The sequence below is a fragment of the Nelusetta ayraudi genome, unplaced genomic scaffold (assembly GCF_046127955.1).
Source record: "Nelusetta ayraudi isolate G7.1 ecotype Tasmania unplaced genomic scaffold, CSIRO-AGI_Nayr_v1 ptg000134l, whole genome shotgun sequence".
Taxonomy (NCBI): Eukaryota; Metazoa; Chordata; class Actinopteri; order Tetraodontiformes; family Monacanthidae; genus Nelusetta; species Nelusetta ayraudi.
The window spans coordinates 798,572-825,580 of record NW_027466184.1 but is presented as its reverse complement, the minus strand read 5'-3'; the positions used below and the strand labels follow the sequence as shown (position 1 = coordinate 825,580).

Here is a 27,009-nt window from a genome sequence, read left to right as displayed (position 1 = left end):
TTTTTATTTTTATTATTAAGATCAATTCTGAGCCTGGGACCTTTCTGTGTGGAGTTTGCATGTTCTCCCTGTGTCTGTGCGGGCTCTCTCTGGGTTCTCTGGCTTCCTCCCACAGTCCAAAAACATGCACGTGAGGCGAATTGGGAACTCTAAATTGAGTTTGTCTCTCTATGTGGCGCTGCGATGAACTGGCCACTTGTCCAGGGTGTCACACTGTCTTCACTTAACCTACAGAAACCTTGTTACAACTTCACTAACCTTCATAAACCTTGTTACAACTTTTACTTTCTCTAGATAGTCAAGTTTGATGGTCTTCAATGACAGCTGGGAGAGGCTCCAGCAGACCTCTGCAACCAGTGCAGGATAAAGCGAGTATTGAAAATGAATGGATGGATGTAAAATTAAAGTTTAACTTAACAGAAACCGGCCTCTTAAATCTCTTCCCACAGACTTCAAAGCCAGTTCATCATTTTGACAATCATCATTTCAAGAGTGATAATGGATATATTGAGAATGGAGTGCAAGTTAAAAGTTGCTATTTCTTGAAGGTTGTTCGTGCAGAACTAAAATTGACCTTTTTTTTTATAAAGATCATCAGCCAAGACATGGATGCATGTCCCAGTTTTGTCTGATTTATGAAGCTAATGATGAACTGATGCTAAGTGATGCTAAGTGAACACCTTCAGCTGTGACCAGTTTGCCCAGCAAGAAACCAGCAGTGAGGGTTTGAACCGTTTCTCCTGGAACATTCAGAAAACCCGAAACTTGTAGTGGAGTTAGTAGTATTATTATTATACATTTTTTTTTAATCACAAATTAATTTGGCTATGTGGAGGTGTGAAAACATGACAACAAACAGAACCTCGAAGAAAAGGAAACTAGATGAGGAAACTAGAGATGGTTCAGCTTCAGCTCTCACAGGATGAAAGGAATGACGGCCTTCCTGGAGCTGGGATAGTCCTCAAACCGCTTCTGATAGTCCCTGTCGATGATAACGGTTACAGATTAGATGAGCGACTCTTTGACGTGGTGGTAAACTGCTGGACTGTGGAGGCACCTGTGGTGATGATAGGCCCTGGGTCCTATGGAGCAGATGGTGAAGAAGGCGAAGGCGAAGGCGGGTAAAGACCAAGCAGCTAAAGCAAAACCGCACCACTCCACAATCTCGCCAAAGAAGTTGGCTCCAGACACAAAGCGGAACATTCCACCTGGGTTAAAGAGGGAGGGTGAGTATTGGGGAAGGCTGAGGAGTCTGCGTCCGGGAAGTGGAGTGGTGTTGGCCATCGTACCCTGAGGGATACGGTAGACCGTCTCTCCGGGCTTCCTCAGATTGCGCAGAATGTGGTCACTGTGGATGTTGATGATCATCCCGAGCATGAACAGAAGAAAACCTGCAGGGGAACAAACAGGACGCCGGATGAGGAAGAGGAGCCTGGGGATTCCAACTAGGGGTCCGATTGGATCAGATGACCATACACACCGGCGGCCCTGCGAGGGCCCGTCAGCCAGGTGGGGGTGCTCTGCGGTGCACAGTGCAGCAGGTGGTGTCCCTGCAGGAAGCCATTGAGCGAACAGAAGATGGCGGCATAGAGCACGATGTAAAGCGGGACGGGTCGGCCTCGGGTGAGGTAGCCAAAGACGAAACTCCTGCGCAGTGCCGGGAAGATTACATTGAAAATGAAATTGGTAACGGGTCACACGGTGGCACAGTGGTTAGCGCTGCCGCCTCACAGCAAGAAGGTCGTGGGTTCGATTCCCGGGCCTGGGACCGTTCTGTGTGGAGTTTGCATGTTCTCCCTGTGTCTGCATGGGTTCTCTCAAGGTTTTCCGGTTTCCTCCCACAGTCTAAAAACATGCATGTGAGGTCAATTGGACACTCTAAATTGTCTATAGGTGTGCATGTGAGTGTGAATGGTTGCTTGTTTCTATGTGGCCCTGTGAAGAACTGGCGACTTGTCCAGGGTGTCACCCTGCCTTCGCCCTAAGACAGCTGGGATAGGCTCCAGCAGACCCCCGTGACCCTGAGCTTGGGCAGAAGCGGGTATGGAAGATGAATGAATGAATGAATTAATGAAATTGGTTACAATTATAAGTTACTCTATACTTGTTGCTCTCTAAAATGTAATAGTAGTGTAACTATTTCAATAACATTTGATTAATTTTCTCAACTGTTTCGACCTGACCAGAGAGAGACAACTGGAATTCCAGTGGTAGGGGTCGCTTCAATTCTGAACTTGACAGCAAAGCTAAAGAGAAGCATCAGAATAATATCAAACTTTCATCTGTGGAGGGAACAAACATACAGTAAAATGTTTCAACATAAAGATGAGCCGTTTTTGTAAAAAATGTAGTTAAAATTGTAATCATGAATAATTCCACAAGTAACTCTAATTTAATTGCACATTTTGCTTGCGGTGTAACTCACTACATTTATCTTTATTTTGGAATTAAATTACGTGATGATGTTACATGTAACTCATTACTCCCTAAAACTGCTCCTGCTCGACAGTGGCAATGCAACTGAGATCACACAACCAAACAACGCAACCAAACAACGCACAACACAGACAAACGCAGACAAAAGACAAATGCAACCGGAGTGCGATGATGCAACACGAGCCGCTGGTCTCTCCAGGTGCTGCTCACCTGTGGAAGTAGTGGAACATGAAGGCACCCAGCAGCAGAATCCTGTAGCCACCATCTGGTCCATCTGCTCTGGGGACCAGCAGCAGCAGCAGCAGCAGTGGCACCAGGAAGGACGGGAGCTCCTGCAGGAACCAGCCCAGCCGGGCCGGACAGCAGCGGTCGCCCGGCAGCCAGTAGCGGCCGTACGCCACCCTGGTCCGCGTCTGTTCCCTCAGGAAGGCCACCGCCGATAGGAGCAGCAACCAGCTGAGGCAGGACACCATGGTCTCCTGGCACTCCATCTGGCTGCAGCCAGGGACCAGGAACCACTATGGTCAGAGGTCAGAGGGCAGCAGAGGGCAGCAGAGGGCAGCTGGTAATCCACAGCATAGGTCATCCACAGAGTTGGTCTGGAGGAAAGACCGGGCGGAGCAGACCAGGAACTAATTACATTTTCTGCAGAATCTCAGTGACCTTGTAATGTGGAACACACACACACACACTGTGGCGCCAGCACTTGTTGTTCTTTTCTGTGTATTTTTAAACACACACACACACACACACACACACACACACACACACACACACACACACACACACACACACTGTGGCGCCAGCACTTGTTGTTCTTTTCTGTGTATTTTTAAACACACACTCACACACACACACACACACGCAGAGACAACTTGTGCTGGTCTTTGTCAACTCAAGGTTCACTGTCAGCTTTCTGTCTGTCTGATTTTTTTGCTCCATCCTGGCGTGGTTTTGTGCTGGTTGTGTCCAAGCTGAAGTTACCCTGAGCTTGAACCGCTCATAAGGTGCCATCCACTGCTGTGGACGTGGACGTTGTCAAACAACAAACAGGTGAGTCCACATAGCGACCAGCAGGACCAGCAGCCAAGACTGTATGGGCAGGAATGTGACATTGATATGAGATATGACTGGAAAAAACGCTGTCGGACTCTGATACAGTGTCTCTCCCAAATGTGCGCACTTTCTTCATTAACACCAGTACCACACGCACGCACGCACACACACACACACACACACACACACACACACACACACACACACACACACTGTGGCGCCAGCACTTGTTGTTCTTTTCTGTGTATTTTTAAACACACACTCACACACACACACACACACACACACACACACACGCACGCACGCCACGTAAACGCACTGTAGTCAGTCGTCAACATCCCCTTCTTCAGTTTCACAATAACCGCTTGATCAGCAGGAAGTTAGTGAAGATACTCACCTCACAGCCTGACTGCAGACGCCACACTAACACGAGCTGGTGGGTCACAATACAAACAGGTTGGAACAAGCCGACTGGTTCCACACTCCTCCTGTGCGCGCGTCTGTGCCGGCTCCACGTAGGGGCAATTGGGGGCAACACCCCCTCAAATCAAACTTTTCAAAGTTAAAAATTTCCGCCGAAAAAAAAGCACAAGTACAATACAAGCCTCCCCTCATCTCCCATCGCTCATCTCCGTGCAGTGTGTTTCTTCACACACCACGCAGCCGCCCCCGAACGCAAACATCCATACTGTTTGCGTGAGCCAAGACGCACCGACGCAGCCTCAACCTGTGGTGTCAGGTTTCAAGACAGAGCTGTAGACTTTAAGGAAGCAGCAAAACTCCACCCAACTCGTTTTAGCGAGCCGTGAGATAACTCATAATTAACAACCACTACAACAAAACTTAATATAACATCCATATATATTTGTGCAGTCAACTGGGGAATAGCCTGCTGTTTTTACCCAGTGGGAGTGTATCTCAAGTCACAAGCACAGAGTAGAAGCTGCCCACTGCATCTTAAGGAGGAGATTTTAGTTATTAAGTTGTTTATAAATAAATAAAACGGAAAAGCATCATAGGTGCCCTTTAAATATATCATATAGCAGACGAACACAGTGATATTTGAGAAGTGAGATGAAGTTTATAGGATTTACAGAAAGTGTGCAATAACACAATTAGGCAGGTGCATAAATGTGGGCACCCCAACAGAAAAATGACATCAATATTTAGTAGATCCTCCTTTCGCAGAAATAACAGCCTCGAAACGCTTCCTATAGCTTCCAAGTCGGGGTCTGGGTGCTGGTTGAAGGTATTTTGGACAATTCTTCTTTACAAAACCTCTCCACTTCAGTCAGGTTTGATGGTTTCCGAGCATGGACAGCCCACTTTAAATCACACCGCAGATTTTCAGTAATATTCGGGTCTGAGAGGGGACTGAGAGGGCCATTCCAGAACGTTGTACTTGTTTAGGGTCGTTGTCATGCTGAAGTATCCAGCCCTGGCGCAACTTCAACTTTCTCACTGATTCTTGAACATTGTTCGCACGAATCTGCTGATAGTGAATGGTCTCCATGCGACCTTCAACTTTAACAAGCTTGCCAGTGCCTGCACTGAGCACACAGCCCCACAGCATGATGGAACCACCACCAAATGTTACTGTGTAGCAAGTGTTGGTCTTTGAATGCTGCCTGCGTTCTTCATCCGCCATGCACACCGCACCTTGCTATGTCCAAAGAACTCAGTTTTAGTTTCATCAGTCCACAGCAACTTATTCCAGAATGAAGCTGGCTTGGCCAAAAGTGCTTTAGCATAACTCAAGCGACTCTGTTTGTGGCACGTACGCAGAAAAGGCTCCTTCCGCATTACTCTCCCACACTGCATCCCCCTTGTGCAAAGTGCGCTGAATAGTTGAACGATGCACAGTGACAACCATCTGCAGCAAGATCATGTTGTAGGTATTTGGAGCCGGTCTGTGGGTTGAGTTGGTCTGTTCTCACCGTCCTTCGCCTCTGCTCATCTGAGACTTTTCTTGGCCTGCCACTCCGGGCCTCAACTAGAACTGTGCCTGTGGTCTTCCATTTCCTCACCATGTTCCTCACAGTGGAAACTGACAGCTGGAATCTCTGAGCTATCTTTTTGTATCCTTCCCCTAAACCACAATTGTTTACTTAAAACAATCTTTGTTTTCAGGTCATTTGATAGCTGTTTTGAGGCTCCCATGTTTTGAATTGAATTGAATTGAATTTTATTTTCGTTTACAATGTGAATTAAAGCAATCTTGTGCAATCAACTACAAAAAAATTATATGTTTATAAAACAAACAAACACAACAATCCACTGCAGCAACAACAAAAAAACATCCAAAACAAATTTGCACAACTAGATACATTCACATGTAAACAACGAAAAAAGGAGTAGGCTCAAGCTGAAGCTTATTTTTGCCTACCCTATGCGGTCCATCCGATTTCCCGGAATATTAGTCATACAAAAACCAAAAAGGAGATAAAAAGAAAGAAAAAGAAAACGAAAAACACCAAACAAAATGCGCGTTACATTATTTTCATAATTGATTCACCATTTAGTCGTTCAGTCTTATAATCATAAATGATTTTGCCCTTCAATACCTTTTTAAAACTAACCAAAGATCTACACTTTTAAATCATCACTAATTCCATTCCAATATTTAACTCCCGAATAAGAAACACATCTGTATTTTACATTGGTTCTCACCTTACACAATTCAAAAACACTCAACCCTCTCAACATATTTTTTTTTGTCTCAATTTGAAAAAACTTAAAATATTAATAGAAAGTAGATTTTTACTTTTAACATCTTTAAGTAAACAATATCTTCGAATTGTAGGCTTTTTGACTCTATAAATAATTTATTTGTGGCATCACGATAGGAAACTTTATTTATTAATCGAATAACTCTTTTTTGTAGTTTAATTAAAGGGTCAATATATGTTCTGTATGTATTACACAATATGATATATATGGCATTATCAGTGAGAAGTACAATAACCAAAGACATTCCTTGTTCAACAGATCCCTTAATTTTATACATAATACCAATTGACTTAGATAGTTTCTGTTTAATATATTCTATATGTGGCTTTCCAGCTAAATTCATGATCCACAAATACTCCCAAAAATTAGTTTCATATACCCTTTCAATTACAACTCCATTAAAAACTAACTTCATTTCACAATTTTCCCCCAACGCTACCAAAGACCATACATTTTGTTTTATTTTAATTTAATGATAGCTTGTTGCTGTCAAACCATTCTTTTAACACGATCAGCTCCTTTTCTACAGTTTGCAATAATACCTTAATGTCAGGTCCTGAACAAAATGCGTTTGCGTCATCTGCAAATGAAATGAAACTCAACTTCTTACATACCGTATAAATATCATTAAGATAAAGTATGAATAACTTAGGTCCCATAATCGAACCTTGTGGCACCCCATGTTACTTTTCTAGGATGTGACACAGTACTATTAATTTCCACATACTGCAACCTCTCATTTAAATAACTTCTTATCCATTTTAGTGGAACGCCTCTAATGCCATAATGCTCTAATTTCTGCAGCAGCAAGGAATGATTTACCTCGTCACTTCGCCATTTCCACCCAACCAATGCGACGTTGCGCCGTCTGAACAGTTGCTGTAGGCATTACAGCGACACGAGTTTATAACCCGTTGTAATATTGTAACCATTATACACCACATCATTTCCAAGAAATTTTCATCGACGAGAATGACGCGAACCAAGCACAAAACACTGCCGTCTGTCTAAGCAATACACTATCCTTCTTCTTCTTCTTCTTCTTCTTCTTCTTCTTCTTCTTCTTCTTCTTCTTCTTCTTCCGGGGTCGGGTCGCGGGGGCAGCAGCCTTAGCAGAGATGCCCAGACCTCCCTGGCCCCAGTCACCTCCTCCAGCTCATCCGGTGGGACCCCAGGCCAGCCGGGAGACATAGTCCCTCCAGCGTGTCCTGCCAATACACTATCCTTCTTTGTGTAATTGTAGTTGTCTGTCACGTTCAAAAGAACAATACAACAATATTTCAAACAAACAAACATGTAACACATGTTGCTTTAGTGTGCCGGCTGTGTCAACAAACCCACGTGAAGGACTGGTATTTTTCCTCTTTACGACACCGGCAAAGAGTATTTGCGGTTCTCAACCAGCAGGGAGTAGTAATGAGTCCAAGTTACCTGGAGCTGCTTTAACAACCTCCAGGTAGCCTTGGTGTTATTCTTGTGGTTTTGCAAACATTGGTCATAATACTCTTTTTTTTCCTCAATCTCATAATAGATGCGAGTTTGTTTTTATATATTTTTTATACTTGTCCTCATTTTCCTTAGTTCCGCATGTGATGAATTCCCTATACAGCCTATTTTTCTTTTTACAAACTTTTTTCAAGCCTTCTGTACACCATGGATTTCCCTTCTTTATGTGATTTTGTCTATATTCTTTTAATGGACAATGGCGGTCATAAAAAAAATAGAAAAGTCTCTAAAATGCATTAAAAGATTGATTAGTATCGTCAACATAAACCTCCTGCCAGTTATGATTCATGAGGTCTACCTTAAGTGCCACGATAGCCTGTGGTGATTTTTTTCCTGAATAATTTAGACGCATATAAATTCGTTCCCACTTTAAACTTTTTGCTTGATTGTAACACAACAAAAACAGATCACTTACATCAGTCAATAATGACCTGCTAACTATCTTCCCTTCCGCTAAATTAATAAAAAAAATTATCAATCAGTGATGCAGTATCTTTAGTTATTCTGCTAGGATGGAAACTCATACTGAACAGAGTTGTTGGAAAAATACACGTTTTTCATTTATCCCATAGTATGCTTAAAGAACGTTAATCTTGTATCCCATATTATGCATAAAACATTATTCATGTGTAACCGAACAATGAACTGCGAGTACTAACAGATGAGATGATCATGGGGAACTGATACTGTCGGGGGAGGAACGCCAGACAGAGGATGTACGACCTCAGTGGAATCTTCTGTATGTTTGTCCAATGTGTGAAAGATGAATCACTCGCCATATGTACGTGTTGCCCACCTGCCTAATTTTGTTTTAATAATTATTGCACACTTTGTGTAAATCCTATAAACTTCATTTCACTTCTCAAATATCGCTGTGATGATAAATGTAACTGAAATTGCTAATCCGAACAACAAATGATTTATAAAGGAAAATCTTGAAAATTATATTATTACTATTTCATATATGACGGTTGTCCTATAACCAGGGTGACGGACAGTTGTCCTATAACCGTCACCCTGGTTGATGAAACTGACTGATTTTTTTTTTTTTTTTTTTTTTCTTTCTCTGAGGTTTTTCCCCCCCTCTTTTCCTTCTTTTTCTTTTCAGCGTATGGCGAGCTATTGTTGACGTCTTGCTGACGTCAGCCTGCGGGCGGAAGATTAGCAGGAGCCTCGAAATCGCAAACTCCACTTTCAGGCTCCCGTCGGGCGCCACCTATACCGTGGAGTTTGGCGCCCTCTGCCGGCGGGAGGTGCTTGACAGTAGCGGCAGCAACAGTAGCAGCCGCAGCCTCCTCCACCACCACCCCCACCTCCCTCCTCCTCTTCCTCCTCCTCCTCCTCCTCCTCCTCCCAGCAGCTCCTCCGCTCTGTTTCTATTCGCGGAGTCACCGCCTCCATTTTAGCAGCGACAGCCGGCGGTGGAGCAGCGGGCTGTTCGGCTCGGGCAGCCGGCGGAGGGACACGCTCTTGCGGCGCTGCTGTGAGTCGGTCGTGCGTGAATCAGCCCTTTTTTTTTCTCCTCCTTTGCGGGATGGCGGCGCTGCGGCAGGACGGAGGCTCAGTGAGGAACTAACGGGTGTCAAGTGCGCTGTTTGGTGGTGCCGAGCGGAGGAGCGGCGGCGGCGGCTTCGGATGGTCAGGTGGGGCTTTATTCTAATTGGGTTTATTTATCAGGGGCTTTATGGTGTCATAAGGCGGCTTTGTGTGAGCAGCTCAGGCGGCTCGATTAGCGGCGGCGGCGGACAGGCCGGGCGGACAGGCTGCAGCAGCGGCCTGCCCTCCACCCCACACCCCCGCCGCGCCCCACCACACCCGGCAGCATCCGCCGGGCCTCGGTGCCGCGCGGCCGCTGGGGGTGTCGGTTATATAACGCGTCCGCAGAGGACACCGGCCGTGTGACCGCGCCTCGGCAACGCGCCCGCGCTCCTGCAATTCTACCTCCGCCTCCTCGTCGTCGTCGTCGTCGTCGGTGCGCCCGACGCTGGAGGATGCGGGGCAGGCAGGCGGGCCTGACTGCAGGTACAACCGGGGCCCCGCTGCATCCTCCTCCGGCCCCGGAGCTGCAGCACCGCAGGCAGTCAGGCAGGCAGGCAGCGGTAGTCCGGGCCGGCCTTGTTGCGGGAGGGGAGGAAGGGGGGTGGGGGGGCGGGGTGGTGGTGGTGGTTTGGAGGGGGGGGGGGCGTCCTGGTGACCAGTCGATCACTGCACTGTTCGATCACTGGGAAAACATCACACAAGATCCTCCGTCCGCCAACCGTGCGTTTATTCTGACATCAGTTCAGGATTCAGAAGGTTCGGATCAATAACTCCCAGTCTGGACACGCACTCCCAGTGTTTCTGATCGATCAGCTGCTGAGTGCAGGCAGGATGGGACGGAACCTGGAGGCTATTGGTCTGATCAGGAGACGATCGGAGATCAATGGGTCGGTCAGCGGGAAGGCTCATCGACAGACATAGCGAGAGGCGATCGCACCTGTTAATGAAGGTAGCGGGTCACCTGGAGTCACGTGACTGACGCCACACCTGCAGGTCCCACCAGCTGTGCGTGTGTGAGAGCCAGTCCTGTTACATGGTTTTGTTTTGTTTTTTACATGCGTGCAACAGCCAATCAGGATTGAGCGTTCTCTCGGGTCACTGTCAGGTTCGGCTACTTGCTGAGGTCACATGAGCTCCCGGTTGACCTCCGTGCTACAGTAGTGTGTGAACTTTGACCCAGCCAGGCTCCTGCTGCACATCTGTGCTCATCTGAGCCACACACACACACACACGCACGTGTTGCTGTCTGATAACTGCCTACTTTAATCACGTTCACACGCACAACATAGCCTTTGTGACCCGCCCCATCACACACACACAAACACACACAAACACTTATCTGGGGGTTGCACCTTGGGGTGAATGCAGCTGTTAAACTGCAGGAGGTCCTGGTGTCGCATCCAGAAGGGCTTCGTTCCTCTGCTGCTGCTGCGGGGCCAAGTTGGCTGCGTTGCTGCTCTGAGTTGGAACCTGAACCACTGCTGGACCTGTCTTTGTACAGGCAAGTTTTACAGCCAGCCCCCAGGGGGAAAAAAAAATGGTGCGGAATTTTCATCCCACACTGACCAATAGGGACGTGCGGTCAGACGTCATCGGCTTTGAGGAGATGACGGAGACTGAGGGCTTCCAGATGTTGGCCAGGGAAGGGAAGGCTGTCGGGGTGGTGGTGGTGGTGTAAAAAAGTTACGCAACCTCCGAATCAAAACGAGAAGAATCCCAGTCGGCGTGACCCCTTTGAATCAGGCTCCTCCCACTTGAGAGGCTCCTTCACTCGTAGGCTGAGCAGCAGAGCTGGAGGACCTTCACCCACATCCTGCTGGCCCTGTCGTGCTTTGGCTTATCTTTTTTTTTTTGGGGGGGGGGGGGGGGTCTGTGATTGGTGCTGTCATGTGATTGGTCAGGGGCCCATGTTTTTCCTCACAGGTTGTGGCTGTTCTTAGTTTTCAGTCAGTCAGAACCAGAACTAGTGCACTCAAGATTGGGTTCTCAGTCTTGTCTCGGCCTCGGCATTTTGGATCAAGAGACTCGGCCCGGACTCAGCCAACACTGCAATGACACTGGAGTAACAGAAAACGCCGCGCTTGTGACACCAGGACCTTTCACCACCTCATCCTGGTGGCTCTGCAGCCATGATTGAAATGAGATGAGTTTTTTTTTTTTGTTGTTTTTTTTTTTAGTGTTGAGCTCAGACGTGGAAGGTTTCTACGTATTTTTATTTGCATCATTTTCAGTTCATTTATTCCTAGCTTTAGCTTTTTAGTTTTATTTTTTTAATTTTATGACGCAAAGTTGTTTTTTTAAATGGTTCAGAATGGCTGGCAAAGCAACAAAATGTTGCGTAAGATTATTCAAAGAAACCTCGCTGTTCCATCGATGGGGAAGCAAACCTGGACTTTGTCAGAGATTCTGCTCGTTGGTTCGGTTTTGTCGTGATTTTCCTCCGACACATCCGGTCTTGGTCTTGTCTCGACCTCGATGCTCTCGATGCTCGATAGATCCTTGGTCTCGGTCGGTGCCGTCTTGACTGCAACGCTAACCGGTTAACTAACAGTTAGTCCAGTTTGACCCTCAGTTGACCCGCACAGGTCACAGGCCGACTTTACAGGAACGTCCGCCACTGAACCCTGAGCACCAGACGCTCTCGGGAGTTCCTGTGACCATCAAGAAAAGTAGGAGGGGCTAAGGTCATGGGGTCGTGCAGTCACTTTGAAGAGTCAGTCGTGCGAAGCGCGGCTCGTGCTTTGTCCGTCGGCCTGCAGGTGGCAGCACTGCTTGGAGGTGGCGAGGTCATTGTTCACAACACGAGGCTCTGTTAGAATTAACATGGCTGCCTCAAGCTCCTCCTACTGCCCCCCTCTCCCCCCGACACCACATGGACATGTGGGTCCAGGATCGTCCCCCCGCCCCCTGCCAGTGTTCAGATTAAGACTACCGCCAGGACCCCTGCTCCCCCCCCCCCCGAAGGCGGAGGACGGCGCCCTCACATGAATAATAACTGTTTGTAGGCGGAGCCTCTCTTTGTTTCCCCCGTCCAAGCGATGACATCTCTCAGTGCAGGAGGGCGTGAAAAAGTGGGTCAGCAGCCCTGGCGGCCGGCGTCGCCATGGAGACGGCGGCGGGGTCGGGGGTGGGGGGGCCAATGGGGGGCAACCTGCAGGTAGCTAGGAAGCAAAGGTTGCATGATGGGAGATGTAGTCCGGCCTCCGTGGGAACGGGAAGTCCTCGTGGCCACCCGCTCAACATGAGGCTGCAGCGCGAGGTGGGGGGGGGGCGGTCGATGTTCTGCATGAGCCTGTTTGTCCTGAGGGGGTCAGTAGTGAGCAGCAAGCAGAGGTGATCGGTCCACGTGGTCCCAGGTTACACAGGGAATTCAACCAAAGGAGGACGAAACAATTCGGGATCAAGAGTCAAATATGATTGTGATTCATTTGCAAGAAGGCTCCGCCTCCTTTCTTTTCCATTGGCTCCACCCACAAACACTCTTCTTCTTCTTCTTCTTCTTCTTCTTCCTTTGCGCTTGTCTCGTCGCATTTTGCATTATTGTCAACAAACTCTTCTTTGTTTTTGACTCCTCCCCCCTCCCCCTGCCCCTCCCCCCGCCCTCCTCAGGTTCTCCGCCGGGATGTGGCACTGAGCATGCTCCGAGTGCTGATTGTCGCCATGGGTATATTTGGGGGCGGCCACGCGTGCGGCGGCCAGGAGAACTGCTCCACCCACAGCGGCGGGTGGAGCAGGGACTCCAGGGACTACTGCTACTCGGCCCGCATCCGCAGCACCGTGCTGCAGGGCCTGCCGTTCGGGGGCGTGCCCACCGTGCTGGCCCTGGACTTCATGTGCTTCCTGGTAAGTGGTCCGTGGCAGCTCGGCAAAAACATGCATGTAAGGGAACTTTCCAATGTTCCTAGGTGGGTGTGTGAGTGCGAAGGGTTTGTTTGTCCCTACTCGGCCCTGCATTGAGCTGACGACTTGACCAGGGTGTCACCCTGCCTACGCCCTATGACAGCTGGGAGAGGCTCAGGCAGACCGCCGTGACCCTGAGTGTTGGCCAAAATGGGTTTTGAAAATGGATGGATGGTGTAGTTCCACGGTTTTCATTCACGTAGCCGCTCTTTACCTTTGACGCTCAGGTGTCTTCAATGTCCGTCCGTCATACCAGCACCACTACATCGTTCATAAATTGATCAGACGTGGGTTCCATTTAACTCGTTTATTTTCCTTCTTGAGTTTGGATTTGAGGCAACAAAGACAATAGGAGGTCAAAAGAATTTTTGGGCTCCCCAACCACTCTGGCTTGACCCGCTTTCAATCGAACAAACAGTTCCACCATTTTTTTTTTTCTCGACCTAAAATAGCTGCGGGTCGCCTTTCAAAATAAAATACTTCCTTTCCCGCTTATAATTAAAGATAAATCATGAAATGGTTCTCTAAAGCAAATTATTCATAAAATTATTTACATGCTGAAATAAAATGTACATTTAGGCACCTACAGATGGATGTAAAAAAAAAACCTGTGTCAATTGAAAATGAACAAAAGCAAAGTTACAACAAAACTTCCCCACGATATTTAGCTCCTTATTGAAATGACTCTGAAAACACTGAGAAAATTGATGGAATTCAGCTATTTTACTACTTACTTACTATCAATGTCATTGCTTCAAGTTTGGCGAACCAGATTTAAAAAGGTTCACGGGCCGGATCTCAGCCCCTGGGCCGTAGCTCGCCCGTGCTTCCGCTAACAGGAAGTCCTCCTCCGTCTCCCTCTGCCGCACGCAGGTGCTGCTCTTCGTCTTCTCCATCCTGAGGAAGGTGGCATGGGACTACGGACGCCTGGCGCTGGTCACCGACGCCGACAGGTAAACAATCTTAATGTGGAGTGGCCAACAGCCACTTCCTGCGCAGGTGCTCTACCATGAGCTACCGAGCTAATAGCTAATAGCGCTAGAGAGCTGCCACCGGGAAGCGCAGGCGGGCTACAGCACCTGCATGCTTACACCCAGAAGCTACGTGGCTACACGTCCGGGTTTTTCCGCAGGTGTCACTTGCCGACCAATAGGGGGCGCTCTCACTCTCCCTCTCTCACTCTCTCTCTCTCTCTTTCTGTCCTGAAGACTGAAGAAGCATTTCAGCGACTTGGAGGAGCGCGAATAGTATGTTCCTCCTCTCCGGGCTCCTCCCACAGCGTCATTAACAGAGTCCTGCTTTCTGATTGGTCCACTAATACCCAGTGTTTGTGTTATTACTGACTCAATACTTTCTTCCTCCTTCATTGGTGGAATTCAGAGATACATCACTCACACACACGCACCACACACACACACACGCGCACACACACCTGGTTGAGCAAGGGACTAGTTTCTCTACGTATCACTACGCAGGAGGTGGAATGTATGCAGATGTTCATGGCTGGCTAGAGGTATGGGAAGAAAGTAGCTCCCTGGGTTGTTGTCTGTCCGCCGCTGAACAGCGTCCTGCTAACAGACATGTGCTAACAGAGATGGTGCTAACAGAGTTCATGCTAACGCTACTCCGCATTTGTGCTCATGTCTAACACCCTCCAGCCGAAGAAGAGACCGAGATAACTATGAACCGGTAAAAAGGTAACGGCAAAGCGTCGCTAGCTCAGCCTCTGTGTTAGCTAACAACAGAGCGTGGCCGTTCTTGTGAACCCAGACAGTCAGCTGTGTGTTTGTGCGATAGTTTGTTTCCCCCCTCTTCTTCTTCTTCTTCTTCACCCTAAATACCCCAAAAACCAAGCATGACAGCTGTATGGTAATGGCTAACGAAGCGCCCGCTTCTTTGTCTTAGCGTTGCCTCGGCGATGCATTCAGAGACTCCGGACCGATACGAGCGGCTGACCTCCGTGTCCAGCTCCGTCGACTTTGACCAGAGAGACAACGTAAGGGGCGGCCTGTGTGTGTGTGTGTGTGTGTGTGTGTGTGTGTGTGTGTGTGTGTGTGTGTGTGTGTGTGTGTGTGTGTGTGTGTGTGTGTGTGTGTGTGTGTGTGTGTGTGTGTTTTCTCAGTGTATCTGATGTGTGCGTTTCTCGTTTTAGGGTTTCTGCTCGTGGCTGACGGCCATCTTCAGAATAAAGTGAGTTATTATTTGCGTTATCTGCGTGTTGCAACCACAAACAATGTAATTGGTTGCTGATGGGATTTGCTTTTTGAAAGAAAAAACATAAGAACTACAGAAAGCAGCAGGAAGTTGTATTTTATGCAACTCACCTGTAGGGGGCACCGCAGGTTTGTATCAGAGGCAGGCCCTTTTGTTGGAGTGTTGTGTTGATGTCACACACGCACGTCCACCTCGGTGGGCGGAGCGTTGGACCAATCAGAGCTTCTGTCTGACCGCTGCCCCCGCCCCCGCAGGGACGAGGAGATCCGGGAGAAGTGTGGCGAGGACGCCGTGCACTACCTGTCCTTCCAGCGCCACATTATCGGCTTGCTGGTGGTCGTCGGCGTCCTCTCGGTCGGCATCGTCCTGCCCGTCAACTTCTCTGGAGACCTGCTTGGTGAGTCCATCACTCAGCCAATCACAGGTGCTTTGGAGGGCAGTGCGGGTTTTAGCCTATCAGCACACAGAGATCCTCTCTCTCTCTCTCTCTCTCTCTCTCTCACTCTCCCTCGGTCTCTCTCTCTCTTTCTCTCTTTCATAGTCGTAATGGACTCAAATGTGATAAACAATGTGCCGACCTTAGCCCGTTAGCAAGTTTGAGCTGCAAAATGCCAGCTAAGCTAAGCTACGCCAGCAGTGTTACCAAGCTAAACGAACCAGCGTCTCCTGTTTTGGAAGAAGCAGAGCTAGAAAAGGCCACTGATCATGTGCTGATATCGCAAAGAAAAAATGAAACATGGACTTGGCATCGTAGCGGCAGTGGGATTCTTGACCACGCCCCCAAACCGAGGCCAAGGTCCAGTGTGTAATGTTTGGCTTGATTTAGGATTTTTATATTGGTAAAAGCTTAATGTACTGCCTTTAAATGCATTCAATGCATCAAAATTGTATAATTGCTGCACAATAAAAGTAATTGGGTTTTTCCTACCCTTGGAATGGTTCTCATTAATATACTGTATAAGAATATTCACAGACCAAGGGTCTTGCTCCCAGTTAGCTGCCATCTTGCACCACCAGGCTTAAGGAAGCCTGGTGTGGACAATCCAGCTGCCCGAAAGCACGTTTGGTATTCAGGGTGAACACTGGCGTAGTCAAATAAACCAAAGAAGTAGAAGGTGGGCAAGGTTTGGGTGCGGAGGCCCACTGTAGCTCGCTGGCAAGCTCGGGAGGGAGAGTGAAAGACGCTGCAATCTAAATGCAATCTAAACCACATGATGTTGCTGATTCTTCTTCAAAATCTCTAAAAGAAATCTTTAAATATTACACACTGCGTGTGTGTGTATGACGTCCGCACTCAGTCACTCGTTGCTTGTGTTTTGGTTGGTTGTAGTCAGAATTATCAATGCAGATGCTTTCCTGAGTCAAGGAGAACCTGGACCTCCGTCCAAAGAAGGTAAAAACGGCAGCGTGGGCAGAGAGCGGTAGGACGGTGTGTGTGTGTGTGTGTGTGTGTGTGTGTGTGTGTGTGTGTGTGTGTGTGTGTGTGTGTGTGTGTGTGTGTGTGTGTGTGGTTCGGTCAAGCAGCGGGTCCATCGGTGAGGCTGCAGGTCTCACTACTGGACTGTAGGGGGCGCACGGTGCAGCCCTGGAAGAAGTTGAGATGTAGCAGAGACTGTAGCAGCAGTCAGTAGGTCTGTGGGTCTAATGATGAAGATGATGATGATGATGATGATGTAATGTTGATGACGTCATCCCCTTTTGCTACTCCTCTTTTTCAGAAAACAACGCCTACAGCTTCGGACGCACCACCATTGCCAACCTGAAGTCTGGGTCAGTCCACACACTCCTGTAACTAGCTAGCTTAGCTTAGCTTAGCTTAGCTTGGGCTAGCTTGTTTTGAAAGCGCGCCTTCGTGTATTCAGGACCAACCTGCTGTGGCTGCACACGACCTTCGCCTTCATGTACCTGCTGCTGACGGTCTACAGCATGAGGAGACACACGTCCAAGATGCACTACAAGGAGGACGACCTGGTGGGTCATGTGACTACTGTAACACGGGGGGCCGAGCTGCGGGGGCGTCCCTAACAGGAAGTGACCTGTGTGTCTTGCAGGTCAAGCGCACGCTGTTCATCAATGGCATCTCCAAGTACGCCGAGGAGACTCAGATCAAGCAGCACTTTGAGTAAGTGGTCGCAGCAGAAGGACACATCGGAGCAAGAATGTTTTTCACCAATCGGATTGATTTTGATTGGTTCATTTCTCCAGGCAGGCGTACGAGAACTGCATCGTGCTGGAGGCCCGAATCTGCTACAACGTGGCCAAACTGATGGCTCTGAACGCTGAGAGGTGACGCAAGAAAACAGCCTGAAGTTGCACAAGAAGCAGCAGCAGCAGCTGCAGCTACTCAACAGTGTTTGTGTGTGTTTGTGCGTGCGTGCTTGTGTGTTCCAGGAAGAAGACGGAGCGCAGCAAGAAGTTCTTCACGGACCTGATGGCAAAGGAGCACGTTCCCACCATGATCAACCCCAAACCCTGTGGACACCTCTGCTGCTGTGCCATCACCGGCTGTGAGGAGGTAGGCCTAGCTCCGAAGCTAGCTCTGAGGCTAGCTCCCAGGCTAAGTCCCGTGCTAACGAACCGACTATGTGCTAAGTCAAACTGTTGTTATTGAAAATGCAAATGCTTGATGTTGTTTTTTTCAATGCTCTGATTGGCCATCGTTCAAACTTAGAACGGACATGCTAGCATCGCCAAGTCAAGGCTATTACACTTTAGACGTGTTTTTAGTTATGCCGGCTCATACGATGTATTGATATATATATTAATGATAATATTGAATGTATATATGTTGTCATCGTCGCCGTGATTGCTGACAGCCTGCAGGTATTTTTGCGAAACGAAACGAAAACCACTGTGCGAGTGACAGCAAAATTCGGAAAAAATCTGAATTGTCGCCATTAAACTGAATGATCCGTGAATGTCTGTACCATGATGTCGTTTATTCGGGACCCAACCGGTGGTGCAATGGCCTTTAGCCGCAAGCGCAGAGCAGCGAAAGAACAACAGTCTGCCGCGCGACGGGCCGCGCCCAGTGGGTGTAATGCCGCTTGTCCGCCTGCAGGAGGAGGCGGTGAGCTTCTACACCAAGCGGGAGGCCAAGCTGAAGGAGGAGTACCGGAAGGAGAAGGAGAAGGTCCACACCAAGCCGCTGGGCATGGCCTTCGTCACCTTCCAGAACGAGGCCATGACGGCCATGTGAGTCAGCCGCCTGTGTTTAAGCCCCTCCCCCCACAAACCAACCAACCAACCAACCAACCGTCCTCTGCTCTCTCTCTCTCTCTCTCTCTCTCTCTCCCTCCTCCCTCAGTATCCTGAAGGACTTCAACGCCTGCCAGGTGCAGGGCTGCCACTGCCGCCTGGAGCCGCGCTCGTCCCAGTTCAGCGAGGCGCTGCACGTCCACAGCTGGAGCGTCTCCTACGCCCCCGACCCGCAGAACATCCGCTGGTAAGCTCCGCCCACCCCGCCCCTTCAGCCCCACCTCCCCCTGTGGAAGAGGTCGTAGGGGAATTTTCTCCTAATGTAGTTGCCAAATCCTAATTCTGGGGTGGCCAAACCATTTAGACTGGTGGGGCCACAGTGGGTTGTACAATGTGACAGAGGGGGCGGAGCAGCAGCAGATGGATGGAGTGTTTTGGTGAGCCACCTCAGAGGAGGAAGCAGGAAGGAAACGTGCTTTAATGTCAATTGAAAATGAGCAAAAGCAAAGTTACAACAAAATATGTCTTTGAGGCCCCGCGGTGTTTCGCTCTTTATTGAAAGTAAATTCAATTCAATTATCCATCTGTTTTTAACACCCACTCCATCCTGCACTCAGGGTCGTGGGGTAAATGAAATTAAATATTTTAATTGAAATTAAAGCTGAAAAATGATGAAATACAGCTGTTATTTATTATTTTTATTTTGACTCACTTGCTGTTAATGTAACTCCCTCACGTGTGGCGGGCCGGATTAAGAAGCTCAACGGGGCCCCACGCCGTAGTTTACCCTGTAGTTTGCCTGTCCCACCCGACGCAAGCAAACAAACATCTGCAGCTGCTAATAATACTTTTAGCGGGCGTCCGTCCTTCACTCTCATGTTTCCCTTGCTTTCCGGGTCACACAGATACACGGCTGTACATGACACAGAATAGAAAATAATAAAAACAAATGTACAGTATGTACTTCAATAAAGTTCTGTTGCAGCATTGAAATAGATTAAAAACAAAAAAAAACAACTATACAGTAATTACAAGGAAAAAGTCAAGTGACTCTATGTCCAACAACAAGCAATACTTGCCATGGAGTCCAGGATCAGCAGGATGTTTTCTAGCATCGCCATCCCAAAACTCCACAGCCTCTCCAACAACACAGAAGAATTTAAAAAAAAAAAAAAAAAAAGAAGAAAAAAACATCAGATTTTTCCATCCCATTTTTTAAATACATTTCTATGTGTTTCTTTCTTTCTTTTTTCCCAGGGAGCACCTGTCGCTGGGCGGGATCTCCTGGTGGATCCGCTGCTTCATCATCAACTGCATCCTCTTCCTCCTGCTCTTCTTCCTCACCACGCCGGCCATCATCATCTCCACCATGGACAAGTTCAACGTCACCAAGCCAGTCGAGTACCTCAACGTACGCTCGACCCTCCCGACGCTTTGTCTCCAGTCCGTTGGCAGTGTGGGTTCTGCTGCTACTGGGAGTTATGTTCTTCTAACTGGTTTCCTCTCCCAACAGAACCCCATCGTCACCCAGTTCTTCCCCACGCTGCTGCTCTGGGCCTTCTCCGCCCTGCTGCCCACCATCGTCTACTACTCGGCCTTCTTCGAGGCTCACTGGACCAGGTACCTCCACTGACTGAGTGCACTGACTGACTGCTGTAAACTGGGACCAGTATAACCAGTAAGGTGTCGCTGGTTTAAACTTGGGAGAGCCGGACTGTGACTGATGTAAATTGGGACCAGTATAACTATTAAATTGTGACTGGTGTAAACCAAGACCGGTCTGACCAGTCTGACTCTGACTGATGTGAACTGGGACCAGTATGACTCTGATTGGTATAACCTGGGACCAGTATAACCAGTAAGTTGTGGCTGGTGTAAACCAGGACCAGTCTGACTGTGACTGATGTGAACTGGGGCCAGTATGACTCTGATTGGTGTAAACCAGGACCAGGCTGACCAGTCTGACTGTGACTGATGTGAACTGGGACTGATTGGTGTAAACCAGGACCAGTCTGACTCTGCCTGGTGTAAACCCGGACCAGTCTGACTCTGCCTGGTGTAAACCCGGACCAGTCTGACTCTGCCTGGTGTCTCTGCAGGTCTGGAGAAAACAGGACGACGATGCACAAGTGCTACACCTTCCTGATCTTCATGGTTCTGCTGCTGCCGTCTCTGGGACTCAGCAGGTGAGGTCCAGGCGTCCTCTAGCCCCGCCCCCTCCAAGCCTCCTCTAGCCCCGCCCCCTCACCTCATCGTACCTCTTCTTTTTTTTTTTAATTGTTTCCAGCCTGGACGTTTTCTTCCGCTGGCTCTTTGACAAGAAGTTCCTGGCGGACGGCACCGTCAGATTCGAGTGAGTTTTTTGCTCCTGGAGAGAAAAACCTTTTTCTGATTCAGAATATTTTTTCAGAGCCGACTTGACCAAAACATTTCCCCCAACCCACCATTTGTCTACTTCAGGTGCGTCTTCCTGCCGGACAACGGAGCGTTCTTCGTCAACTATGTGATCGCCTCGGCCTTCATCGGGAACGCCATGGACCTGCTGAGGATCCCCGGCCTGCTCATGTACATGATCCGGCTGTGCCTGGCCCGCTCTGCTGCGGACCGCCGCAACGTCAAGAGGGTGAGGAGGGGTGGGGGGTGAGGGGCAGGGGGTGGGTGGGGGAGAGCCGAGTCCCAGAGCTGCTGGGGCTTAAACTGCTGTGTCTGCTGTCCGCAGCACCAGGCCTACGAGTTCCAGTTCGGAGCAGCGTACGCCTGGATGATGAACGTCTTCACCGTGGTGATGGCCTACAGCATCGCCTGCCCCATCATCGTCCCCTTCGGTCCGTGTCCACGACACACACACACACACACAAACACACACACACACACACACACACATTGTTATTAAGGGGGTAGGGAGAGAGAGAGAGAGAGAGAGAGAGAGAGAGAGACCACATTCAAATATTTTCATATATAATATAGATAGGTGTGTGTGTATACATGTACCTAAAAATAATTATTTAAAAATAGAAATAGACTTTTAAGGAAGTAAGCGAGTAAGTAATCAGCAGCCTTTTAGTGTCAGGTCCTGGTCCTGGTCCAGGGTAGGACTGTCTCAGTGGCCCCCGAGACTGAGCGGCGTGTTCTCCGCAGGTCTGATGTACATGCTGCTCAAACACCTGGTGGACCGGTACAACATGTACTACGCCTACCTGCCCTCCAAGCTGGACAAGAAGATCCACTCTGGAGCCGTCACGCAGGTGGTGGCGGCGCCCATCCTCTGCCTCTTCTGGCTGCTCTTCTTCTCCACCATGCGCACAGGTAGGCTCCGCCCCTCCGCTCCTCCCGCTCGGCCCCAAAGCACCGAAGGTTTTGATCCTGAGGGGAGCAGTCCACAAGTCTTAGGTGGCGCTGGAGCTCCGGACCTCTGCTTCCTCAGAGCTTTGTACTCCTGATGTCCTGCAACGGCACACTGCTAATCCACGAGCCTGAAACTCAATAGGAATCTTGTACACGAAAACTGCTTCATTACAGAAGCACATTGAATTCACCCAAAAAATAAATAAAAAAATAAAAAAATCACAGCTTTTCTCATAAATTTCGGAGATCATTTTCATCAGACGGCATGGCACTGTCGCCGTTGATTATTGGAATATTGTTATATTACTACTTAAATCTCTATTTATATATGTATCTATGTAAAAAAAAAAAAAAAAAAGAACAGGATAAAGAGGAGGGGAAGCTGTAGAGGTCTCAGCAGCAGGAGGTCCTGGGAGAAGGGAACCTAACCCTAACGAAGCTAATGTTAACTAAGCTAATGTTAACTAAGCTAATGCTAACTAAGCTAACGCTAACGAAGCTAACCCTTACGAAGCTAACCCTTACGAAGCTAACCCTCTGCCACTGTGCCGGCAGGGTTTGAGACGCCGACCTCTCTGTTCACCCTGGTGGTGTTGATCGTCACCATCGTGGTGTGTCTGTCCCACATCTGCTTCGGCCACTTCAAGTACCTCAGCGCCCACAACTACAAGGTAACGCTGCGACTTGCTGGCTGGGAAACTGTCGGCAACGTGATTGGATGATGGTCTTACCGTCTGTCTGTCTGTCCGTCCACTCGCAGATCGACACCAAGGACACCGACGTGGACGCCGTGGAGAACGGACGCCCGTCTCGGCCCTCGTCCTCGCCCTCCACCAAGTCTCAGGTGAGTGGATCGCACACACGCCGGTATTTAGAAGAACTGGGTACCAGACTGCCAATATTTTTCCTGTGGCCCCTTGAGGTACTGCAGTGAGAACACCCTTGGGGCACGAAAAACATTTTTCCCATAGCCCGCAGTACAAAAGAAATAAAAATAAACGGCTGTAAAATGGAACCTGAAACATTGTTTATAATAAATCTTTCAGTTGTCATGAACTTTTAATCACGCTAAAAGATTTTTATAAAGGCCAGAAAATCGCCGGTCTTGCCGGTCTGTGCTCATTCTGATTGGCTGATGCGCCATGATCGCATCGCATGAGTCACAGAGATGCTGTAATGCTGAAGTAAGCAGGAAGTGGTTTCAAAATGGAACTTCTTTCAACTTATCTGCCACTGCTGGGCTCCTCTAGAAGTTAACCAGCAGGTGGAGCGACTCAGTTTTGGTCCCGTTTAGCCAAGTAAAAGGTTGTTGTAACTAAACTTGACCACATCGGGGTCCGGTTTTCCCAGAGATGGGCAAACTTTTTGACTGGTGGGCCACAATGGGTTCTAAAATGGATGAATTACAGCTATTTTATGACTCGCTTACTATTAATATCATTTCTTAGTTTGGTGGTCCATCGTAACGGGCTGCATATGGTCCACAGGCCGTAGTTTGCCCATGCATGGGTTAGCCTGTTGAGTGAAACATCTAGGAGTGTAATTAAGGCTAACTGAACAGCTTGGCTCACACTAGGCTAGGAGGTGCTAACGCTCTGTTGGACGATCAAATCCAATCAAACTGTATTTATAAAGCACTTTTCATGCAAAAGAAAACGCAACACAAAGTGCTTGACAAAAACAAAGCGCAACAGAATTGATTATCAAATTCCAGTGAACAGGGAGGTGTAACCTTAAAGTTCACCAACAGTTGAAAGCTAGATGCTAACTAATGCTGCTAGCTATAACCCGGGTGTCCGGTGTGGGAGTGTGTCTGTTTGAAGTTGACACCCAGTTGACCCCCCGACTGTCCTCTCTTCCTCCTCCTCCAGCAGCAGCAGCAGCAGCAGCAGCAACTGCAGCAGCAGCAGCAGCAGCAGATGTACATCGCCCAGGTGCTGCAGGACCCCAACTCGGACGAGCCGGGCGGCGGCAGCGGCGGCGAGGAGGACCGGGGCTCGTCCCAGGACGAGGAGATGCTCAACGGGGGGAACAGCATCAACGAGGCGGATTTTCAGTCAGGGGAGGACAGTCTGATCGCCAACGAGGTCCGCCAGTAGCCGGAGGCGGAGCTAGAGGGAGGGGCAGGGCTAGACCAGGACCGACGGGTAGCTCTGCCCCTCCCCCGGCTCACAAGACTTGACCCTGACTTGACCTTGACTTGACGCCGGCGCCGGGTCGCTGACATAACCCCCCCCCCCCCTCCCCCTCACCAGCCCCAACCCCAACCCCACTTTGGCCTGCATGTGGTGAAGTTCCGGACTGTCTCCACTGGAGGTCGCTGTACATAAACCACAAAGCCAAACGTTTTTTTTGTTTGTCGGGGCGGGCTTTGAAAAATTTTGTGCCTGGGCTGGATTTCGTTCGTTCGCACACTTGTCTCGTCTCCTGGTCCCGCCTCTGGTCGCCGGTACTCGACCCGTAGGTGGGTCCCGCCTCCAAACCCCCCTGCCCCAACCCCCACCAGTCCCTCCTCCCTCCCCCGGTCTGGTGCTCTCCAGGGCAAACATTAGCCTCTGTCGCCTCATCCCAGCAGCAGCAGCAGTTAGCGCGCTAGAAGCATCCACCCCCTCGCCCCCATGCCCCCCTCTCCTCCCTTACTTCCTTGACACAAACTGTCACTCATTCCAGAGTTTTAGCCAATCACGCGGGAGATAATTGTTTGGACCACTCTTCGCTTTCACTGCATGTAATGTCTGGATCCGTGATGCCGTTGCCATCGGACGATGTCATCCATCATCACCATCGTCCATCACGACGTCGTAGTGGCTAACGTAGCTTAGCATCGCAGCTCGCTGAGTGATGTCTGCCTCCCCTCCACTGGTCCGGTTGCCCCGCCTCCCTCTGGTTTTAATTGGTCCTGCTGCCAATCGTTGACACTTTTTGAAGGGAAGCAAATGTTCACAGGTGTGTGTGTGTGTGTGTGTGTGTGTGTGTGTGTGTGTGTGTGTGTGTGTGTGTGTGTGTGTGTGTGTGTGTGTGTGTGTGTGTGTGTGTGTGTTATGGCTAACCCTTTGCCTGGTAACGGGGAAAGCACGAGCACAACTTGGTCTCAAATCCTGCAGATGAAAAGGAGAGAGCCACTTTCGACCTTCATGTCCTCCATTACCCACGATGCACTGCTGCAGCAGTTTAACCCGAATAATCACCGTGTGATTTTTCTTTTTGTTGTTGTTGTTTTTTTTATTATGAAGAAGGCGTGACTGGCCCTGTTCTGATAGGCTGCCCAGATCACGATTGCTCATAACTCTGCGTGAACCTAGCTGAACTTAGCCTAGCTTAGTTTTGCCTAGATTAGCTTATTTTAGTTTGGCACAAAGACTGACCAGGAAGAGACTTTGAACTCCCTTGAGGCGTGATGAGGGCAACATGTGGCAGCTACGTGGAAGGAGGTTCTGTTTTGTTCCCCATGAGCCTCTTCTGTGGACACGGATGGTGACGGGCATCCAGATGATGTTGTTTGTCCAATCAGAATCTGGCGCCGCCGTTTCCGCCGTACCGCTGGAACTGCTGGGAGGCGAGGCTCCACGGACGCTCCACAGTCACACAGTTTGCTGTTGTTGTTGGTCTGAAGAGTCACACTGGACCATGTGACCCAAATGCTCTGATTCAGTTTGAAGGCCCGGCGCCCTCTTCAGGTGAGCAAGATAAAGGCCATGCCCTCCATCTGCCCTTCTTGTCGTCCTTGGAAAAAGACTGAAGGCTATTTCCTTAGCTCCGCCCCTTTTTTTGTCATCCAGTCATTCCTTTGGGTTCTCAGCTTAAAGTCCCGCCATCGTCCCCTTTTCTACCCGGCAACAGCGACAGCGACAGGCTGACCGGAAGGGCGCACGCGTTAAAAAATGTGATGACACCTCATGTTTGTTTCAGCGTTTACATTGATTTCTGTGTGTGTGTGTGTGTGTGTGTGTGTGTGTGTGTGTGTGTGTGTGTGTGTGTGTGTGTGTGTGTGTGTGTGTGTGTGTGTGTGTGGTGAAGGGTGGACACGGCTGGACTATGAAAGCTGCAGCCACACTCTCGTGGCTCCATGCTGGAGAACCTGCAGTGTTTGTGTCCTCACAATGTTCTGGGCCCAGACTGGAAGACTGGTTCTGGATTCAGACTCTCAGAATGAAGCCGGTTTGCTGAGGCCGGACGGACGTTTCCGCTGATCGTCTCGGAGTCGATCTGCAGGATCCAGGTCTTCTCCGAGCCGAGGCCATCTGATGATCATGTGACACTTGCAAAAAAACAAAACAAAAAAAAAAAAAAGACGACCACTACGTCTCAGCTTCCACGTCTGCACGCTAGTGGCCTCCACTTCCTGCCTGGTCAGAAGCAGGTCTCAGGTGTCAATCATAACGCCCCTCCCCTCACCTCCCCTTGTACATCCTCCAGCGAGTGACGGCAACAAACCTGACGATTGAAACGACTGCGTGAACAAACAGCAGAACTGAGGTCAAAGCTGCCTGAAGAAAAGCAACGTAGAAACAACAGGAACCGTTTTTAGGAACTATTTCGCTGAGGTGAACTTTGAGTGCGTGGCTAACAGGGGCGGGGCGGGGCTTATGAGGAGCCTTCTGGAGCGTCCGCTGACCTCCCGGAGCTGCAGGAGCTGGCGGTGCTGGTCAAAAGATATTTTTGTAAGATGCTTTGTGAGATATTTGATGCCGAACGTTAGTCGCTGTGAAGAGTCTGTTGAAAGTGAAGGTTGAAAAATCAAAACACTCCTTTTTGCTTCCGTTAGATTTTTTTTTTTTTTTTTAATAGTTTTGAAAGTTGAATAACGATGGACAACAAGAAAAGTCAGCTGCTGGAAAAAAAAAAACGTGTGTAAATAAAATTTGTACATAGTCATCGAACCGCAACGACGAGACACCTCATCTCAAGCTAACCGGCTAGCATCCATTTCATGCTTTAATTTATTGCTGTGACACTATTTATTTTTATGTCGGTTTGTATGTACAGTGAAACATTTGTCTTTATTTATGTTTCTTGATCAATAAAACTGGCTTCATCTTGTTCACTCCTCCTGGACAGTTTATGCCTGAACGCACCGCGGGGAGT

At 48.9% G+C, this 27,009-nt stretch overlaps 2 protein-coding genes across 12 annotated transcripts; one reads left to right on the top strand and one right to left on the bottom strand.

The window, feature by feature from the left end:
• On the bottom strand, positions 1-10,755 carry LOC142904890 (3-oxo-5-alpha-steroid 4-dehydrogenase 2-like). 4 transcript variants are annotated; one of them, XM_076051275.1, is made up of 6 exons: positions 10,620-10,755; positions 2,647-3,035; positions 1,481-1,647; positions 1,290-1,391; positions 1,058-1,208; positions 1-982 (listed from the first exon to the last, which is right to left on the bottom strand). In XM_076051275.1, exons 2-6 carry the CDS (start codon positions 2,925-2,927, stop codon positions 916-918), a joined length of 768 nt encoding a protein of 255 aa, XP_075907390.1. In that variant the 5' UTR covers positions 2,928-3,035; positions 10,620-10,755; the 3' UTR covers positions 1-915. The 4 variants fall into 4 exon arrangements, with proteins under 4 accessions (XP_075907390.1, XP_075907386.1, XP_075907387.1 ...); XM_076051271.1 differs by lacking the exon at positions 10,620-10,755 and adding an exon at positions 3,890-4,230; XM_076051272.1 differs by lacking the exon at positions 10,620-10,755 and adding an exon at positions 3,698-3,776 and having other exon boundaries at positions 2,647-3,310.
• LOC142904889 (mechanosensitive cation channel TMEM63B-like) lies at positions 9,111-26,964 on the top strand. 8 transcript variants are annotated; one of them, XM_076051266.1, is made up of 25 exons: positions 9,111-9,371; positions 12,877-13,110; positions 14,041-14,120; positions 14,376-14,414; positions 15,073-15,163; positions 15,320-15,357; positions 15,636-15,778; positions 16,712-16,774; positions 17,100-17,151; positions 17,244-17,352; positions 17,433-17,503; positions 17,587-17,667; positions 17,773-17,896; positions 18,443-18,576; positions 18,689-18,826; positions 19,837-19,990; positions 20,093-20,199; positions 20,679-20,765; positions 20,867-20,932; positions 21,040-21,202; positions 21,299-21,404; positions 21,718-21,885; positions 22,480-22,595; positions 22,685-22,768; positions 23,802-26,964. In XM_076051266.1, exons 2-25 carry the CDS (start codon positions 12,904-12,906, stop codon positions 24,021-24,023), a joined length of 2,643 nt encoding a protein of 880 aa, XP_075907381.1. In that variant the 5' UTR covers positions 9,111-9,371; positions 12,877-12,903; the 3' UTR covers positions 24,024-26,964. The 8 variants fall into 8 exon arrangements, with proteins under 8 accessions (XP_075907381.1, XP_075907380.1, XP_075907377.1 ...); XM_076051265.1 differs by having other exon boundaries at positions 9,112-9,371; positions 23,799-26,964; XM_076051262.1 differs by having other exon boundaries at positions 9,112-9,371; positions 23,796-26,964.
• Positions 26,965-27,009: the final 45 nt, after the last annotated feature.

Bases quoted from the DNA above. Each gene is read 5' to 3' on its own strand.
- LOC142904890 (XM_076051275.1), bottom strand. From the start codon at position 2,927: ATGGAGTGCCAGGAGACCATGGTGTCCTGCCTCAGCTGGTTGCTGCTC. The intron at 1,648-2,646 runs GTGAGCAGCACC...GGCACTGCGCAG, and splicing joins ATGTTCCACTACTTCCACAG to GAGTTTCGTCTTTGGCTACC. The intron at 1,392-1,480 runs GTGTGTATGGTC...GTTCCCCTGCAG, and splicing joins GGGCCCTCGCAGGGCCGCCG to GTTTTCTTCTGTTCATGCTC.
- LOC142904889 (XM_076051262.1), top strand. From the start codon at position 12,904: ATGCTCCGAGTGCTGATTGTCGCCATGGGTATATTTGGGGGCGGCCAC. The intron at 17,152-17,243 runs GTCAGTCCACAC...TCGTGTATTCAG, and splicing joins ATTGCCAACCTGAAGTCTGG to GACCAACCTGCTGTGGCTGC. The intron at 18,577-18,688 runs GTGAGTCAGCCG...CTCCTCCCTCAG, and splicing joins AACGAGGCCATGACGGCCAT to TATCCTGAAGGACTTCAACG.